The sequence below is a fragment of the Bombyx mori genome, chromosome 15 (assembly GCF_030269925.1).
Source record: "Bombyx mori chromosome 15, ASM3026992v2".
NCBI lineage: Eukaryota > Metazoa > Arthropoda > Insecta > Lepidoptera > Bombycidae > Bombyx > Bombyx mori.
Window position 1 is genome coordinate 3,844,157 of NC_085121.1, and position 16,415 is coordinate 3,860,571.

The following is a 16,415-nucleotide window of genomic DNA, read 5'->3' on the forward strand; positions in this document are numbered from 1 at the left end:
ACGTTGAGCGGTTACTAGAACCCATAGACACTTAAAACGTAAGTATCGCCAACCATGTCGAGACGTTCTATGGTTAGTTTTTCACAGTACAACGGCTGCCCCACCCTTCAAACCGAAACGCATTACTGCTTTATGGCAGAAAATAGGCACGACAGTGACACCTACCTGTGCGGACTCATAAAACGTCCTACCAGCAAATACGACATGTTCTTTTTTACTGTCGTAGAAAGGGAGACCGTTCACAGCTCATCATATTGTGTTAAGCACATGCCAAAGATTTTATGTATGTCGATGTGTATTCACGGGGATGCAAGATCAAGCCTATATAAGTTTTACTTAGATGGGTGGACGAGCTCACGGACTACCTGGCGTCAAGTGGTCTCCAGAGCCCATAGACATAAGTGCCGTCACTTACCTTGAGACGTGATTTCTAAGTCTCAATGTTGTAACACGACGGCTGCCTGAAAAGCCTTAACCAAACCAAAACTCGTTACTGCTTCACGACAAAAATAGGCAGGATAGCGGCACCCCTAGAGCGAGATAACATTTCCTACCCACCAGTATTTTGTTTATTTAATTAATAATTAATCGATTACAAAACCAAAACCTTTTAATAGCGGTTAAGTAATGTTGTTTCTTTAAAGAAAATGAAATACTAAAAACATATGTGGCATTCTTGTTGCGTATAAATGTAAATTTCAAAATCGAACCGACAATGGATAGTACGAGTAAATGTAGTTAAAAAAAAAACAAATCGTATCTCTCAGCGATAGCTCAACATTCTCTTTTATTGAATGCTAAAATAAAAACACCTGAGTTCATGAAGGACGTCAAATAAAATACTGAACGCGTGGAAAACTATAATACATAAATGTACAGGACCGCCGCGCCGTGTAAATCAAACTTAAATAGTCTTAAAGGCGTTGCAATTTTATTTCATTCTAAAAAAATTGTTTTTTTTATTGCTTCGATAGGTGGACGTGCTCGCAGCCCACCTGGTGTTAAGTGGTTACTGGAGCCCATAGACATCTGCGACGTAAATGCGCCACCCATCTTGAGATATCAGTTCAAAGGTCTCAGTAATACTCACACGTATGCAACTATTTAAACTACAAACATACCAAGATCATTTGATGGTGGACAATTACCAATTACCAATCTATTATATACCATCTATTATATACTACTATAATTACCAATCTACATGCAAACAACGGTTGCTACTACAATTTCCTTATTCGCAATAAATAGTGGTAATATTGACAATAATATTACAATTAATATTTTTCGTTATTAAATCTAACATATGGTATTGAGGTGCTTTATTTACCTGGTCGTTGAGTCTTACTGACTCGCTTGACATAATTTGTTTCGAGTCAATTAGCATACATCAGATACCGACATTTTAAAATTTAATACGTCTAGAAAGAACAACGCAACACATTTTTACAAAACACAAAATTTTAACAGTACACAAAAACCCCAAAAATATCCCAGGTAAAAATGATTATAAAATATGCTCGGAAACTGTTAAATGTTTTATACTAACGCGTGATTAATGTTTAAATCGTAAAATTGAATTTAATCACAGCTCAGACTCGCGAGGTATTAATTCGGCCATATATTTTTTTTCGCGCGTAAATGTCTGTCGAGACGCGATGTCGCGAACTGAGTAAAAACACAATGGGTCGAATCCAAGTTGCGGACAGGTTATCGCTAGCATGCACCGATTATAAAGGCTTGCACACATTGAATTCGTATGAAATTTTGAATTTCTTTTAATGAGTTCTAAATCCACATAGTTTTAAACGGTTAACACGGATATCTCATATTGAAATATATTATGGTATTAAAACGGAAAGGCACGATAAACTTGCAGAAGAAACAGTTGGGACATTGAACAAGCAGTGAGAGATTCCATTGCAAAGAGGTCAAGTTAACGAATTCCCATGTACCCTATGTTTCCCAATTCATGTAAAACAAGTATGTTGACTTTCTTTTGTCTAGAGAAGTAAACGGAAATTGTACAACAAAATTTAGTATATATATTTTATAAGTTTACTAGCTGACCCGGCAGACTTCGTAGTGCCTCAATAGATAATTAAAAGACCTGAACTTTTGTTTAAAATAAACTTAAAACAAACAAAAGGAACCCGTCCGACGGGGGACACATTAAAGGCAAAACAAAATTGTTATTTTTATTTAATTCCGAGCATTTTCATATTAACCTACCTTTAAAACCTCTGGACTTCCACAAATAATTCGAGACCAAAATTAGCCAAATCGGTCCAGCCGTTCTCGAGTTTTAGCGAGACTAACGAACAGCAATTCATTTTTATATATAGAGAAGAAGAAGATAGATATAGAAGAAGATATGGGTGAACGATCTCTTGGCCCAGCTAATGTCAAACTGTTGCCGGACCCCACCCAAATTGTGGCATGAAGTCGAAGTTCCACTTACATTGGAACGTTGGTCGGACCGTCACGCGCGTTTTCTTCGGAGGAGTATAAATACAAGATGGAAATACTATAATTAGATTATTCCACGTAAAACACAGAATCATTAACCATGTCTACAAAAATCAACACTTTCTCACCGAAAGACAATATCCTGTAGCGTATAACAATTAAAAAAACGGTACAATCGATTAAGTCAATCAGTAACACCAGTAATGACACCATTAACGCGTCCCCCGGTATATCGATCGTGGGGTCGAGTAAACTTAGCCGAGGTCTAGTCAGGGTCGTAATTCGCTTTGAGGTCAGCTAAAGAATTCTCACTTCAGTGACGTGCCAGACACTTGAACAAATAAAACGTATTATAGCATCTGCCAGTTTTGTGTGCATTTAGAATGTAAATATATCAATTGACTTTTTACATGTCTTATTTCATACGCAAATACGAACTATACTTTTTTTTTTATCATGTCTCTGATATGAATACTTTTTTAAGTTTTAAAAAAATTTATATAGTTTTGATATCGAAGTAATAACAGCATGCCTATTATTATTATTATGTTGACTGAATTAATAAGTAGCAACTCTAATATTATAATATTTTGTGCCGTGTGTATTTTTGCCGTGAAGCAGTAATCCGTTTCGGTTTGAAGGGTGGGGTAGCCGTTGTAACTATACTAAGACTTTAGAACTTATATCTCAAGGTGGATGGCGGCATTTACGTTACAGATGTCTACCGTAACCGAACTGAGCTCCAGAAACCACTTAACACCAGGTGGGCTGTGAGCTCGTCCACCCATCTAACCAATAAAAAAAAATTAAAAAAATTGCCTTCTACGTCAAATACCAGCGGTTGGCCTAAGAGGCTCTCAATAGCCTACACATTGCGACCTTTCATTTATACTTAACAAAATGGGAATTTAATAATAATAAACGGTTACATCAAACAGATTAAAACTACTATTATCGGAAATAGATTATTTCAATTCCATTCAATGGATTTGTTACATTTACATTTCATTTATTAACATACCTTCTTTCACATTTCGACAAGCAATTGGGCGATTACGTAACAAATCATACGAGTAATGTAAAATCATTCGTTTATGGGTAACATACAAAACCAAATTGACTATTAAATTTGTAATTGTACTGCTGTGCCCACGCGATAATGTAACAATGGTATAAATCAAACAGGTTACTCTGTCACTAAAACGTTTGTTGCCCTACAGTTCTATTGTGACGGGTTCTTAACCTCACCGAAATTTAAAAATTAAATCTATATTTCTATTGCTTTGCGTGAGCCGAATTTTTATTACCCTTTGCGCTTCGGCTGCTTTTCTGTTTTACATACAATTTCTGGCATATTTATTTTAATTTTCTTTCCGTTCTATATCAAAAGCGCAGTTAAATTCGCCCGGATAATCATACTATACCTACACAGACACATGTAGCGCTCGTGTCATACGAGGTAGTTATTTCAATTTTGTTCACTTCTTTTATGTAATATAATAATATATACAGAATAATATGTACTTAATTTCACTTTGATATTAACTTGCTAATCTTTCCTATCCTTCAGCCAACAGACGTTCACTGCTAGACATACACCACACGACACAGGCCACAGGATATGGCTTCCTCTAAGCCTGGCCACAACGCCCTCAAGCACCGGTCACCGTCCTCATCGAAGCCGTCCATTACGACGAAGGGCTCGACGAGCGAATTAACCATAGACACAGCCCACTGAGTTTCTCGCGGGATCTTCTCAGTGGGTCGCGATTCCGATCCGGTGGTAGATTCTGCGAAGCACTGCTCTTGCTAGGGCTAGTGTCAGGAAATTCTCTCAAGTTGAGCCCGTGAGCTCACCTACCCGTCCGGGCGTAGCTTGTATAGCCCCTTAGGTTATCAACGAATAGGTACGGAAAAAAGCCACAACGACCGGTTCTGCGCTGCCATCATCCAGTGGATTCCCGCGAACTAGTTAGGCAGCGGCTTGGCTCTGCCCCTGGCATTGCTGAAGTCCATGGGCGACGGTAACCACTCACCATCAGGTGGGCCGTATGCTCGTCTGCCTACAAGGGCAATAAAAAAAATTAAAAAAAAACTATTTACTTAAGACTCATTATTTGACAACAAATTTTACAATATTAAATGTATTTGAAAATTTTGTTATGTTTTAGCCATATCCACATAAATAACATAAGAATTTATGTTGATTTTGTATTGAAGAAAAAAAGTCAAAAATATCTAAAATTTCTACTACTAGTCAACAAAAGAGGTGTCTCTATAAAGATTTTTCCCGCGGAAAGACCTACTAATAACCGCATTCATCACGCGTCTTTTTCATACGCGCCCTTGACATTGATTTATGCAAATATCAATACAAAGTTAATGAATGCATTAGTCACAAACTCAGGTTGATCAAATTCATGGCCTATAATAATGTTAGTGGGCGATTTGAGAATGTATATAAATCTTTGTATTGTCATTAGGGATGCATGAAGTCATAATACTGAGTGATGTATGACTTTGGTATGATTTTGCGGGTAAACCGTCGTAGTAAGATTAAGAAATGGAATATATAAACAGGTAACCATACTCGTCGAACTCGACAAAGAGGTCGACGTGCAACCTAACCCATGCATCAGCCCGCTGAGTTTCTCGCCGGATCTCCTCAGCGGGTCGCGATTCCGATCCGGTAGTAGATTCATTCGCGAAGCAATTGCTCTTGAGTTGTTAGGTCTCCTTCGGAGACGCTCGGGCAGTTGTTAGCAAATCCCACCCCTCCTGGCTGAGCCTTTGCTCGCCCACCTGTCCTGGTGAAACTGGAAAGGCCTTCGGGCACCAGTAATCTTTCAATCATAGAAAAAAAAAGAAATATATAAAAAAACTCGACCGAGTCTCCACATTACGTAAATTGAATTAAGTTCAATTTAATCTATTAATGGTAAAAGTTTGCACGTTTGGTGCTTAGACCTGTCTGTCATGGAAACATTATTCCAAACTTCGAAATTTTAGAATCAATACTCTCTGCATCACGTCAATCCAAATTACTCGCATTAGCGCGGGAATTTGTGAACCACATACAGATTTACGGTCAACTAAACACAAATTGTAAAGTTTCATTGTGCTGTTTCCTTTAATAGTAATACAATTTAATGACAATCCATGGTCAATGTTCAATTTATTCATATAAAATAAAATAAACCAAGAGTTAATATTAATACCACATCAAGTAATCTAGACATTGTAAGATTGTCTACAGTACTTTTTTAGTGTTATAAAATAGCTTTCTTCCAGTGAGACTCATGGAAGATTGGTAAAGATGAAAAAGCTACTACTTTCCTCTAGCACTGTTTGATACGCCATGACTAAATTACATTATGTAAAATATTATTGAATTATTAATTAAAAAATCTATATGTATATACCAATGTATTTTGGGACAGTAATGATAATTTAGGTAAAGAAAACGATAGTAAATCACCTACCTGTTAGAAAGTCACATATAAACAATATATTTCTAAAGCAGAGTACTATGACCCTAGTCAGTGCATACTTATTTTTAATTTTATTGCTGCTAATAACATGTAATGTTCAGTATTTTAATTTTTGTTTTAAGAAATAAATACAATTCCAGTCATAATTTATTCGTTTTTGAGATCTTTAGTAGTTTTATTTAAAGGATATTTAACATTATTCACCTGCATACTATTAAGATTGGATTTTAACAATGAAAAAATGTACAGACTAACATTAATTGTGGCTTTCGTCCACACTACAGCAACAGAATTAGTTCCTCAATTACTTCTCTTTGTCCATCTCTTAAATTTTTACTACAATAGATCCTTACCTGCCGACAACTAATTTCCTTTAACTTCCTGCCAATATTCTGCCGCAAGAAATTAATGTGTTGAGATCAAAGGATTGCGATTCTTAATCCTATACAATCCTCACAACTAGTATTTTTATTTATTCTTAATCACTTACCTGCTCTTTCAATACATTGTTCTGCACTGGAGCTCCATTAGAATCTCCCATTCTTGGTTCAGACTCACTATCAACTTCAAATATTTCTTGAAATAAATCAAGATCTTCTGGAACGTTGGCTTCAATATTGGCTTCTGGTCGAATAGAAAGTTCCTGGCTCACTAACTGACCGTGACTTACACGGAGAGAACTTTGTAATGTTTCTGCGATGGCCTACAACAATGATAAAAATTACATATAGTATCATTAAATTATTTTCATTACTTTATTTTTAATAATTACGAACACAGGTTTTGTTGCCAACAGTTTGTAGACCTGGTGTTGTATGCTTTTATGGCATTCACAATGAGTTTTTTTTTTATACTGTGGTAAAGGAAGAACGAAGGTCAGTATCAACTTTTATCACTCCACTTTTTTTCCTACTTGTCGCTGGTAGCCTAAGGGGCTATTCCAGCTACACCCGGAGGGGTAGGTAAGCTCATGAGCTCAACCTGAGAGAATTTGTTAACACTAGCCCTAGAAAGAGCAGTGCTTCGTGAAATCTACCACCGAATTGCGAGCCACTGAGAAGAACCTGCAAGAAACTTCAGGCATCTATGGGTTAGTTCGCTTGTCAAACTCTATGTCGTAATTAACGAGTTCGACAAAAATGGTGACTGGTGCTTAAGAGTTCGACCAGGGGATCCCACAGGATATGTTTCGGGAGACGGCAGCTTAGCATTGCCCCGTCACAGTTGAATAAGACCACTTGAATGATTTTCTCAGAATTAAATATCCTTATTTGTTTTAGAAAGGTCATTGAGAAGATTATCATATAAGATATCCAGACCTTGAATGTGAATATTTACAGCAACTTAGTAATAAATTACTATTCTTTATTAATTTTATTGCTGGAAACAAAAAAAAAATATATATATATATATATTTAAATCTTCTTTGCTATTGTATATTGCTAGTGTATTTCTTAATAACTTATTTTATAGTATTGAATGTTTGTAAATTAAAAAATATATATACCTCAATTAAATTTATTATTTTCTTTCATATTTTATATTAAGTACTCTTATATATATGGTTTATTGATGAAATAATAATTAAAACAATTTATATTCTTTAAAACAGTATTAAAAAAAATTATGTTGTCATTTCTATCATTAGAGTACAATTAAACAAAATGAACTAACGATTAGCATTCATTACTCTGAATTTAAAAAAAAAATGTTTTGCACTTACGTCGCTCAAAATGTCCTCCAAATCGCAAGACACATTCGTACAAAGCACAGGTGAGGAACTTTGCGACCGTGAACGAACGGTAGAATAAACATCTACTGAATGCGAGACTTGTCTTGTCTGATATTCATTGAACTCCATTACTGCACGCTGTTGGGAAACATTATAAAACCGCTAATAAAACAAACACTAACACCGTCTTTGAACATCAATAGCAGCGTACGTAAGAATCTCATTCATACCCATGGACGATTAGGTTCTCTTGCGAGAACAAAGCATTGTAGTTTTAAACAGACATACACTATATTTCCGAAATTTCTTTAAATTCTTCAGCCGTAAGATGCAAGTTATATTTTTCCAATTTTGATTTTTGATGGCTTGATTTCGAATTTGATTTGCTTGACTTTGACTTGACGCCTGACGGTTGACGCTTTTCACAGATTGAAATAGTATTAAAATTGTGTGTAATCTATGCCACCGATTAATTTTTAGTGCCACCGATTTATCTTTAGTGAAATACGCACATGAAAAATGTTCACGATTGACTTCCACGGTGAAGGAATACACGTAACATTGTGTAATAAAAATCAAATCCGCAAAATTATAATTTGCGTAATTACAGGTGATAGGACCTCTTGTGACTCCGCATGGGTAGATACCACCGTCCTGCTTATTTCATTAGTGAATCTATAATGCGTTTCGGTTCGAAGAGTGGGGCAGTCGTCATAACTAAACTGAGACCTTAGAACTCATATCTCAAGGTGGAGGGCGGCAATTGCGTTAAAGATATCTATGGGCTCCGGTAATCACTTAACAGTAGGTGGACTGTGAGCTCGTCCACGCAATAAAAAAAATGCATGTTTCATTTAGCTATTATAAAAAACGTATCAAAAAAAATACAAAATAAATCCTAATAACATAACTTACCTACAATTAGAAATCAAATTATCACTGTCATGTTGGACAATTGTCAAATCCTAGTATAATCTATGTTGTCAAATACCAAGCGCTATCAACATCAACCGTTTATAAATTTGAATGTTGTGGAATTGTGATCTAAAGTGTATCTTTAGAAACTTTGAAACTGAAGTGAAATTTCATGAAAAAATAAAGACTATGGAAAATTCCATCAGTGAAAATGAAATACAACAATCGTTTCGCTCGCCACCACGACGGAGACGATCTACCTTCTTCGAGAGAAGGGAATCTATGGGTTTGTATTAATACTTACCGCTGCACCCTGTAGTGTCTAATAATTAGTTAATAAGTATATTTATTAAGTTATAATATACGATGCTTGTGTTTTAGCGCCACAAGCTGTAACAGAAAACCTGGAAACGATATCGTGCAAGAAAGATAGTTTGGAATCACTACGGACTCAGAACTTGAACAGGTAAACAATAACAATGAAGTCTTATGAATATTAATAATTCATTAAATTGCAGCGGTTATATCTTACTATCTATTTACAGCTATTATGAAAAACTGTTACTTGAAAAAGATCAGTGGAAAAAAGAGGTGAATGACAGGCGAAATAAATATCACGACTTAAGACAGTAAGCATTGACAATAAAGTAATGTTGGTAATTCCAAGTAATTCGGTCGACTAAATACCCGTATGCTCTTTCATTTTTCAGGCAATTCCAAATCACTGTTAAGGCTCCTAGTAGATCCATCATGTCATACTCAGCCCTGTCAAATGATGACATAGAATTTCTCAAAGCCAAACCCAACTTAAGTAAATTAATTGAAGCACAACAAAAACTTCACAAATCTGTCAAAGAAGTTATGGCACTTGTACATAGAACACAAGAACTTGATGATATTGTTCTTAGAAACAGTGAAGAAAAAGTAACCCAGATCACAGAATACATATTAGAAAATAGTACAGTAGAACCCTTAAGTCATTGACATTGCAAGAAGTTCACAATTAGATATTGTAGAATACCACTTCCAGAAACAGGTTTTACTTGTTTTACCTTTTATTGGTATAATGGTAAAAAGTAAAATGTACATTTTTTTATTTACTAATTCTTTAAAATTGCCGCTGCTTTGGTTTTAATTAACAGAATTCTTAGAATGTATATTGATGAGTAAGGGAGAGAGATAGTATTTATTGTTTACCTAAATTATAATATTAATCAGTAATTTAACAGAAAAAAAACATCCGTTATATTATTTTTATCAGACTTGATGTTTGATAAATACTTTAATAATGGTTAGTGTATTGCTGTTCTTGATTCCCTATACTTTCTTGGATCATGCCTACTACTGTACAAAATTGAATATCCAAAGTGTTTTAAGAATGTTATGGATTCATTCCACTAAATTGACTGTAAGAATGCATAGAAGCATATTATTGGTTCTGATGGCTATCTTAATAGAAGTTGAACTTATTAGTAGAAGAATGTAAAATCTCAGTCAGAGATAGCAGTCAAAAGTTTGGGACTATAATTTAAACTAGAATGACAAAAATTAAAATTATTTATGTGCAGTATATAAATGAAATCATAATGCAATTATTTGAATGTCTAATTTTAAAGATCACAAGGAAATATTTTCTTGTTTGTTCTTGTAGAAATATTTGTTCTTTCACATCCTTTTTAACTGACCGTCAAGGAATTTTGCATACACAGTCATAGTCAGGGGCATGGAATAAAAAGAAGAAAAGTGGACATAAGCTTTTGGCTCTTAAATTGAGATTTTTGTGGAATGTTTAAGTTATATTATAATAAGCGTTTAATGGAATAATTGTTTGATGTCATCCTGTCTCCATTTTATCATTATACTGCTTGCCCATAGAGCAGAGTTTGTCCATATTAACACCAACCAACCACTGCATTCATCGACAGCTTAGTTCTATAGCTTATTGTAGCACATACCTAGCACCGTAAGAGTAATGAACTTTCCTGTACAGTTTCCTGATCTTCTGACATGCTAGTCTTTAAATGATTTTTGAGGACAGACCTGAGGATAGGAGCAGCATGGTGGTGTTTATGGTATTGATTTGTCAATAAGCTATGATGACTACTTACAAAATTTACAACTTAAAAAATCTTAGAAACATATGGTAATATGTTTTTATTAGTAACAAGTAGACGGTCCACTTGAAGAAGAGTGATTACCATTGATCATGTATGTCAGAGAAAACCAGAGTCAGAGCCTAGCCACTCTCTACTGATATAATAGAATAATAGGTTATAAAATTGTGTAAATAGTATTAAATTTCAAATGTACATAGCTTGTTCGTTGCCAATAAGCAAATTTATACAAAATAATAAAATTGTAAATATATTATTAATTACATAAAAATTAACAATAAATGTTACTAAGCATAAATATTTGTTTCATATATTTTTCAAGGTTTTTTTTATAATTATTATGTATCTATCTGTAATGAAAGGTTTATAAATACATATGATAATATTGCTAAACAAATGACAAATAAAAAAACTATTATTATAAATTACTATAATCAATTTATTAAATTTCATTTGTAATTCATATTTTAGCACAATACACAATTTCATTTGCATATTAATTAATCATTTTATACATTTACATTCAATCTCATACAATAAATAAATCTATGGTAATTGCCAAATAAAATACTAACTATATTTTGTAATATATTTATAATCTTTGATACGTAAGAAAGATTTAATTCAACAAGTTTTGTTAATCGATTTTTTCATATGTAGCCATAAAACATAACGTAGCCATAGAAATATCACTGCCAATTGCTCTGCATATCAATCAAATATCAAGTTAAAGAGTCAAATTATTACAAATTAGTAGGTACTCAATTATAAAACCAAACATGTAGTTTGTAAACATGAACACTAATATGGATACTTAACATTTCTTAATATAGCAAGAAAAAAAACTTAATAAGCCATCTTTTGCAATTACCATAGATAACGATGACAATTTTTTAATAGTACTAAAATAAAATCATTAGTTTAGCTTCTATGGCAGTGAATGTTTTTTTAAGGCTAAAAATTACAAAAAGTCAGGACAACTTGTTTGAATTAATTCGGTTAGGTATATCGATATTTCGATTGCATATTATTTTACAATAAATTGTAAATGAATTATTCGATTGTTATTTTTACAATGTAATTTTCGCATAATGGACTAGATATTGAACGCATTAAAATACTTTTTCTTAATCGCAATACTAACATACATACAGCGCAAATTTTAGTTCCATAGTATTTCAGCTAAGATGTTTAGTGTGGAAGCTTCTTCGAGTTTGCGATTTCTTTTCTTTAGATATTTTGTACTCACGTCTACAAGAACTGTTTAGTAAATCTAATATTGTATTGACTTTCTCAACAATTTCCTTAGCTGTTTCGTGATCACTTTCAAAATCATGATATTTGTAGGTTGTGTGCAAATGAGAGTATCCTGCATGTTCTGAAATATATAAATTACTAAGTTAAATAACCCAGGAATTGATGAAAAACTGGGATAAGGCAGTGGGCAAGGAAGTCGAGGAAGATATTTAATACAATAATATGGCTCCTATTCTAATTAACCTTCAGCAAGTAAAATAATTGATTTATTAATGCACGCATTTAGATGTGAGCTTGAAATCCCTATTGTTTTGTATAAAGATTGTTCTACATTTCAAATTTGGAGAAGAGGACTGGATGGTATTTAACGTGTGAACTTCTAACACGCCGGTAATTACCTACCATTTACGGTTTTTTTTTTATTTGCAGGTTTGATTTTTACATAACATTCCTTCGTTATTCGTGAACACGTCATAAGTTTTAGTTTAATAGTAAGGAGTAGTTTAGTTGTGCCCCTCATCTGCCCAAAATGGCTATTAAAAAGTGCGGAATTCGCGTGGTGTGTGTGTGATTGTGATGTCTATGGGCTACAGAAATTATTCAATATTAGCTGGGCCATGAGCTTGTAAACCCATAATACGAGTTACCTACGAGAGCGGCACTGAATAGTTTTAGATTATGAAAAAAAAAGTGCGGCGGTAATTTTTTGTTCTTTTTAAATTTATAAAATTAATCTCAAGATATTGCTAATGAATATACAACCGCTCTAAAAAGCAGTGGACCCACTCTTCTGTAAGGGCCTTCTAAAAAGGTTATTATGTACTATTATTATACATTGAGAAAACACAGAGTAAAAAATACAACCGTTTTTCTGGATTTTGCCAGAAGTTGTCTTTTTTGTGTGGTGGTAAAAAAGAAATGTACAATTTAGCATTTACTCCATTTGTTGTATACTAATATCTATTATTTCTAATTGATTGCAATTCAAACTGCAGAAATAGTGAAGTTCATAGTATGATTTTACTCTTTATACTTTACCTGATGCGTTTTTATCTAAGGCTGAATTATTTTTCTGACTTGGCGAGTAAACTATTCTGAACGTAGTCCTGTATCCTCGTGTTTCAAGGATTTGACACCAAGCTACAGACTCTATGCTGTGTAAAAAATATTTTGACCTAGAATTTGACTGAAAAGCCCAAAAAATATATGTGAATATACTTTGAATTTAATAACAGATCTACTTCTTCTATTGTATTGTATGTCTATGCTCTACATATTCTATTGTTATTATTACAGGGAAGATTTCTGCCATGATACTGTGGGGATGGTTAAACGACAAAGGGAAGATCTTCCACCGAGCGGGTGATATTGCTCGGTAGACCGACGGTCCGAATGTTTTTGCTCGGAACTTGTATGTATATATGCGGTATGCAGCGGCTTGGCTCTGCCCCTGGCATTGCTGAAGTCCATATGACGGTAACCACTCACCACCAGGTGGGCCGTATGCTCGCCAGCATAAAAGGGCAATAAAAAAAAAAAATATATATATATATGCAAGCTTATCTTGAAAATGTCGTAAGCGAGATTCAGGCATCTGTCAATTATCTTGCGTTGTATGATGGCTACCCGCCTCAATACCATCAATGGCAATTTTGGTTTCATCCTACATTCCTTTAATTAAACCCTTTAGTTTTTACAGTTGCAATAGTATACTTTCTATTAAGTTTATGGCTCATCAAAACAAAGAAATATACTCAAGTATCATAGCTGCTACTTACCCAAAATACATGTTTATGAGTAACTAAAGGTTCAATTTCTATTCTATCTAATGAGATGCCAAGTTGTACAGAAGTGTTAGTTCGTACTTTCCTTAATAATTGCACTTTATATGATTTATACTGTGGTGCTTCTGTGGCCATTATATGACACTGAATCTTTTCTAGGTTTGCATCTTCACTGCTTTTTTTCTCTGAAAATTTAGTTCCATTCATTTTACTTAATAACTATACTGAGACCTACGAACTTATATCTCAAGGTGGGTGGCGCATTTACGTTGTAGATGTCTATGGGCTTCAGTAACCACTTAACACTAGGTGGGCTGTGAGCTCGTTCAACCATTTAAGTAATAAAAAAAAAGTAATCATACTTAACTTTTTAAAGTTTATGTATGGTCTTATCTATCAAACTGTAGTTTTTTCTGTAACTGTAAGAAGTTTATTGAAAGATTAATCAATTTTAACAAAATAAAAGAACAATATGCTAACCTTCATTAACAGCCCTTAATGCACTTATAACAGCTTCTGAAGTTTGACTTCCACCTGTATTGTGTCTAGATGGATTATTGTGACTTTGTCCAGAGTCGGTCATTTTGGGAAATAAATGAAACACATGACCGTCATCGGGCATTGGGATTGGAGGACTGTTAAATGATTTCTTGTTTTTTAACTCAATAAGTCCTAAACATGTGAAGCCAAACTTTGAGCATGGTTCGTTGGCATCGAGGCATGGGAACGCCCAGTCAACTTCTCCATCATCTTCCGCTATACAAAGTCCATATTCATGCACAGAGCCAAGACTAATTTCAGGATGTTCAATGCTGTAATGAAAAATAAACATTAAAAAGTGTAAGTCATGTGTCCTGGTATGAAGGATAGCTAATGCTCATATATCACGTAGGCTGGTGTCATTCATATTGTTACGCCGGTAAGAGCAACGCCATCTGTTGTCCAATAGAAGCAACGAATATCAAAAGAACTTGTAAAATCGAGAACACCCAAGAAGTACAATGCTATCAATTATCAAATAGCGGAAACACATAGCTGGCAATGAAAAAAGTGAATTACGAGTTGTAAAGTGTTCTGAGAATGTTCTAAGTGTTAAATACAGTTTTAAGTTGTACTTTGGTGGAGCTTTTATTTATCCTGAACCCCAGACCGTAACAATATACAACCACACAATGACCGAAAGCTCATTCACCCTACACATAAAGAAAAATTAGAAATTATTTGCAACATCACCTGTATTTATAGCATGTAAAACCAATCAAATCTTTGATCTTGGCACTAGCAATCACACACACAACTAATGGATAATTTTGATGTTTTTCCGAGAGCATCGTCATAAAGATCTTAAAGCATTTTGTTTGTAATCCTAGTTGTGCTGTGCCATCAAACTTTCCATACTCCAGATACTGACGATGAGGTAGATCTGGGCAGTTCTCTAGCTGCTGAGCCAATAATGACTTTTGTTTTTCTGGAGGTTTAACTTCGACTGTAGGGAATAACTCCATACATTGCTCCTTGCTCAGTGGTGATGAATCTTCCCACTTAATTACTTTAATTTTGGCTGCCTTTTTTAATGCCTGCTCCTTTTTGTCTAACCATTGTGATGTGTTTGATCTCTGCCTAGAACATACATTTTTTTGGTGAAATTTTCAGACATGGATGGTTTTAGCTTTCTTTTTTAATGTTTTGTATGTAAAAATTGTGTGTAAAAAAAAGTAATGTAAAAATTTTAATTTTAAATAAATTTAACAAAAAATATAGTTTTAATTTTCCCACTGTCCACCTGACTGGTGAAACACAATTGAAGTCTTGATTGTATCGAGATCGTGGTTTGTTCTCTACTAGCAGGTAGCTATGACAACAATTAAGAAACAAGAGAAAAAAAAGGAAAATAGTATCTTATGATTAATAGACAGACTTTTATAATTGAATCTGATTTGAGCTTCGTCGTTTTAATGAATTAGATGAACGACATTTGAAACCTGCAAGACAACATTATACAATAAAATAAAATAAATCTCAACTATACAGTTCTTAATGTTGGACGTACCTGTAACCTCCAAACTCTTCATATCGAACATAGCTACTACCTAAGGGATCTTCATCTTCACTTTCATCAATATCAGGATATGGTTCAAATTGAGTGATAATTTCTCTTTCGAAATCTTCACAAGAGTCTCCACCTTCCCTTATTTTACTAGTTCCAGGCTGAAGCGCTCGAGCTTCTTTTATTCTTTTTTTTTCTTCTAAACCCTTAATCTGGAAGATCTTAGAAAAATCTTCACCTGCCATAACAATTTCACATAGGCCTGTGTCGTCAGTAGCTATGAAGGCATCTCTAATGTTTTTCAACAGCCAAATTTTGTTGTCGTATGTGGCCATTTTTTCTTAAATAAGATTCATATCCTCTTAATGAAATATATAATAATAACGCATCATGCGCCACGGCCAAAACATGTTTTGCAAAATTTTGAAGTGTTATGTTTGATGTTTTGAATTTTGATTTAAACAGATTTTTTTCATTTCATTTTCGGTCAAGGGCTACAAGACCTTACAGGCCATGTAGCATAATATGGACATAAATGACTTTTTGCTTTGCCCACTCTAATGTAAATTAATATGTCACTCTCACTATCATTTTTTTATTTAATTT

At 34.1% G+C, this 16,415-nt stretch overlaps 3 protein-coding genes and 1 long non-coding RNA gene across 9 annotated transcripts in view; 2 read left to right on the forward strand and 2 right to left on the reverse strand.

The window, feature by feature from the left end:
• The window catches only part of LOC101741355 (rab GTPase-activating protein 1-like), a 43,629-nt gene extending 35,533 nt beyond the window's left edge, over positions 1-8,096 (reverse strand). For 4 of the 6 annotated variants that reach the window (XR_009974959.1, XM_012692470.4, XM_004928574.5 and 1 more), the window contains exons 1-3: positions 7,923-8,096; positions 7,684-7,830; positions 6,451-6,663 (exon numbers count right to left, since the gene is read on the reverse strand). Coding sequence is in view for 5 of the 6 variants with exons in the window: in XM_012692470.4 (XP_012547924.2) it covers positions 6,451-6,663; positions 7,684-7,821 (351 nt within the window). In the remaining variant the exon portion in view is untranslated. Of the gene's footprint in view, positions 1-1,330; positions 1,689-6,450; positions 6,664-7,683; positions 7,831-7,922 lie in introns of those variants that run through there. The other 2 variants (XM_062672428.1, XM_012692472.4) reach the window with 1 other exon arrangement.
• Positions 8,097-8,650: 554 nt separating this feature from the next.
• Positions 8,651-11,019, forward strand: LOC101741214 (uncharacterized). Its single transcript, XM_004928573.4, has 4 exons — positions 8,651-8,893; positions 8,989-9,073; positions 9,153-9,236; positions 9,318-11,019. The coding sequence occupies exons 1-4, from the start codon at positions 8,719-8,721 to the stop codon at positions 9,589-9,591; spliced, it is 618 nt and encodes a 205-aa protein (XP_004928630.2). The 5' UTR covers positions 8,651-8,718; the 3' UTR covers positions 9,592-11,019.
• A 117-nt stretch (positions 11,020-11,136) lies between these two features.
• On the reverse strand, positions 11,137-16,282 carry LOC101741071 (stress-activated map kinase-interacting protein 1). The gene is made up of 6 exons (XM_004928572.5): positions 15,813-16,282; positions 14,996-15,382; positions 14,243-14,574; positions 13,757-13,947; positions 13,017-13,164; positions 11,137-12,099 (listed from the first exon to the last, which is right to left on the reverse strand). The coding sequence occupies exons 1-6, from the start codon at positions 16,142-16,144 to the stop codon at positions 11,900-11,902; spliced, it is 1,590 nt and encodes a 529-aa protein (XP_004928629.1). The 5' UTR covers positions 16,145-16,282; the 3' UTR covers positions 11,137-11,899.
• LOC134200165 (uncharacterized) lies at positions 11,987-14,876 on the forward strand. Its single transcript, XR_009974960.1, has 2 exons — positions 11,987-12,368; positions 13,275-14,876. It is a non-coding gene; the product is annotated as an uncharacterized LOC134200165 (long non-coding RNA).
• Positions 16,283-16,415: the final 133 nt, after the last annotated feature.